Source organism: Aplysia californica, unplaced genomic scaffold (assembly GCF_000002075.1).
Source record: "Aplysia californica isolate F4 #8 unplaced genomic scaffold, AplCal3.0 scaffold00865, whole genome shotgun sequence".
In the NCBI taxonomy this organism is placed as follows: domain Eukaryota; kingdom Metazoa; phylum Mollusca; class Gastropoda; order Aplysiida; family Aplysiidae; genus Aplysia; species Aplysia californica.
In genome coordinates, this window is record NW_004798135.1 from 16,803 (window position 1) to 19,247 (window position 2,445).

A 2,445-nucleotide genomic window follows, 5' to 3' on the forward strand; every position below is an offset into this window, starting at 1 on the left:
CGTGTATGTGGGCGTGCATGTCCAATTTATGTTGAACATCCAATGTGCTGCAGCAATGTATGTAATTGCCGAACCATATGTTAAAATATGTGGATGTATGGGCCAAAGGCCTTTCAAATCAATAAATCATTTTGAATCTTGAATCTCTCTCTCTTTCTTTCTTTCTTTCTTTCCTTCTTTCTTTCTCTCTCTCTTTCTCTCTCTTTCTCTCTCTCCCTCTCTCTCCCTCTCTCTCCCTCTCTCCCTCGCCCTCTCTCTCTCCCTGTCCCCTCTCCATAACAGTCTGTCTACACTACAACTTTCTCTTGGTAACGACTGCTTAAAACTAATGTGGAGCTATATAATAATATGTGACATGTTCAAGAATACCGAGCCTAAAGTGGTCGGGTGGCTGGAGGGCGCCATTGGTTGTTCCTATTTCTTTGTATTCCTTCTGTTGTTTTTGTTCCTCTCTTTTTCTCAGCACTAAGTGACTATTATTGTGTCAATGTGCTTTTCTTTACTCTCATACAAACAAACAAACAAACAAACAAAATAAAAAGAAAAGTCTGAATTCCGAACGCCGAACGCTCTTGTTTTCCCACACAATCCATGTACGACATAGCTGACTTTGCGTCTACTTTTGTCTATGGAAAAGGCTGGTTGACCTAACCTACCGTAACGCAGATGCTTGCCTTCGGTGTTTTATATTCTTTGCCATGATGTAGGGTGCCATGAGTACGGTCACTCTGCGATCAAGTTCAAAATCCTTACAGCAAAAGTTGATAGAAGAGTTATCTATCAAATAAAAAGTCCGTGTTTCGGCTAGCCGGTACACATTTAGATTCTAGGTGTAACAAAATTTGGCGACAAACATGCTAGGAATCGGTCGTGTGTATATTCCGTGCTCTCGTGAATAAGTGGTATGACTGTAGGTGATTTGTGCTTTATTTGACTGGATTTGTATACTTTTATCAATAGCCTTCTGGTATTTTGTGATAATGTACACTCCCCCCCCCCCAAACCACCACTTTTGAAATATCCCCACCATATCCCACAGATTCCCTCTGTCTTTTCCTTAAGAGCTGCTAAAATAAAACGATTGTACTCGAACAAAGGCAATCAGTGGGTTCACCAAATTATCATATGTCATTCCGTTAAAGATAAAAGGCTACATAATTTGCAGCACATAAAATGACACCTCCGGGTAAAAACGCCAAGTGCTTACTAGGGAGCCACCAACTACTTTGGGAACGTGTGATAGAAAAGACTGGTTTCCGGTATCCGTACAAATCATTGTCGTTCTTGAGGGTGATTTGGAGGACGCTACTGGTAGATCCAACTACTTCTTTACTGTCCCTCTGTTAATTCTGTTAGTCTTACTCTTTCCCAGTACTAAATTAACATTATTGTGTCGTATCGACGTGCTTCTCTTTACTCATACTCAAACAAAACACCTTCTCTTAACTCAAACATTTTTTAAAAATACGTTGTCGGTCTTTGTGACTTTCCTTTCGCAGGTTCTTCTCGGGCATGATGTATGGAGCCGTAAACACTATCTCTCTACCTTTCACCATCGAGTTCTTGTCGACCAGCTGGAGAGCTGTGCCCACAGCTGTTCCCGTGATCAGCTCCCTCCGCCTTATACAGTGTGTCCAGTGGTATATACTCCCAGAATGGAGATCCCTCTATCTGGTATCCACCATGTTCAGCCTACCAGTATTTTTCACTTTCATGTAAGACTGTTACTCATCGCTGACTGAGGTGCAATAATGGCCAAGCGGTATCATGGGTACCATGTGTGTATACACGAAGTGCATACAGAATGCAAAGCCATCTTTAACTAAATTATAAAGCGTTAATTTATTGCTTTGCATCTTTTCCAAAACAGAAAACCCACACTCCCACGGCCACATGTACTGACCAAAATTGTGTTCGATAGTGTCGTAGAACACCTACTCAATCAATCAATCAAAGTTCCCACATGTACCACCTCAAACCTTCTAGACTCCCTTCACACTGACGACTTTGCCAGAACGTATAGACAGCCATGTTTTGCATTTATATGGCCCACAGAATTGATCGAAACCATACACATCCCTTACCCAAACTCAATGTTTTATTTATGTTTTACAAAAGTGCCTGTTGCTGTTGTCGTCGTCGTCGTTGTTGTCGTTGTCGTTGTTGTCATTGTGTCGTTCCAGTGCTGGAATATAATTGTTTCACGGTTCTCCGAGCATAATATACAGGTATTTTCCTCCACACTGAAGTTTTGCTCATCAAATTTGTACACATTTGGAAGTCAAAAGGAATTTGTCTGATATTCTTTCTTTTTTTTAATCCACTGAATAGTTTTGCTGTACACAGCGCGTAAAAAACCCCATTTGTAGCTATGTCACCATTTTTGTAACATGACGCACTAGTTCGCATAAGCCTACCACTAAAAATTCTCTCTCTCTCTCTCTC

At 41.1% G+C, this 2,445-nt stretch overlaps 1 protein-coding gene across 1 annotated transcript in view; it reads left to right on the plus strand.

Annotated features, from left to right (window-relative positions):
* LOC101854907 (solute carrier family 22 member 15) overlaps positions 1-2,445 on the plus strand; it is a gene marked incomplete in the record, with an annotated part of 19,990 nt that overhangs the window by 9,495 nt on the left and 8,050 nt on the right. Inside the window, 1 exon segment of the mRNA XM_013089049.2 lies at positions 1,500-1,715. Coding sequence (XP_012944503.2) covers positions 1,500-1,715 — 216 coding nt within the window.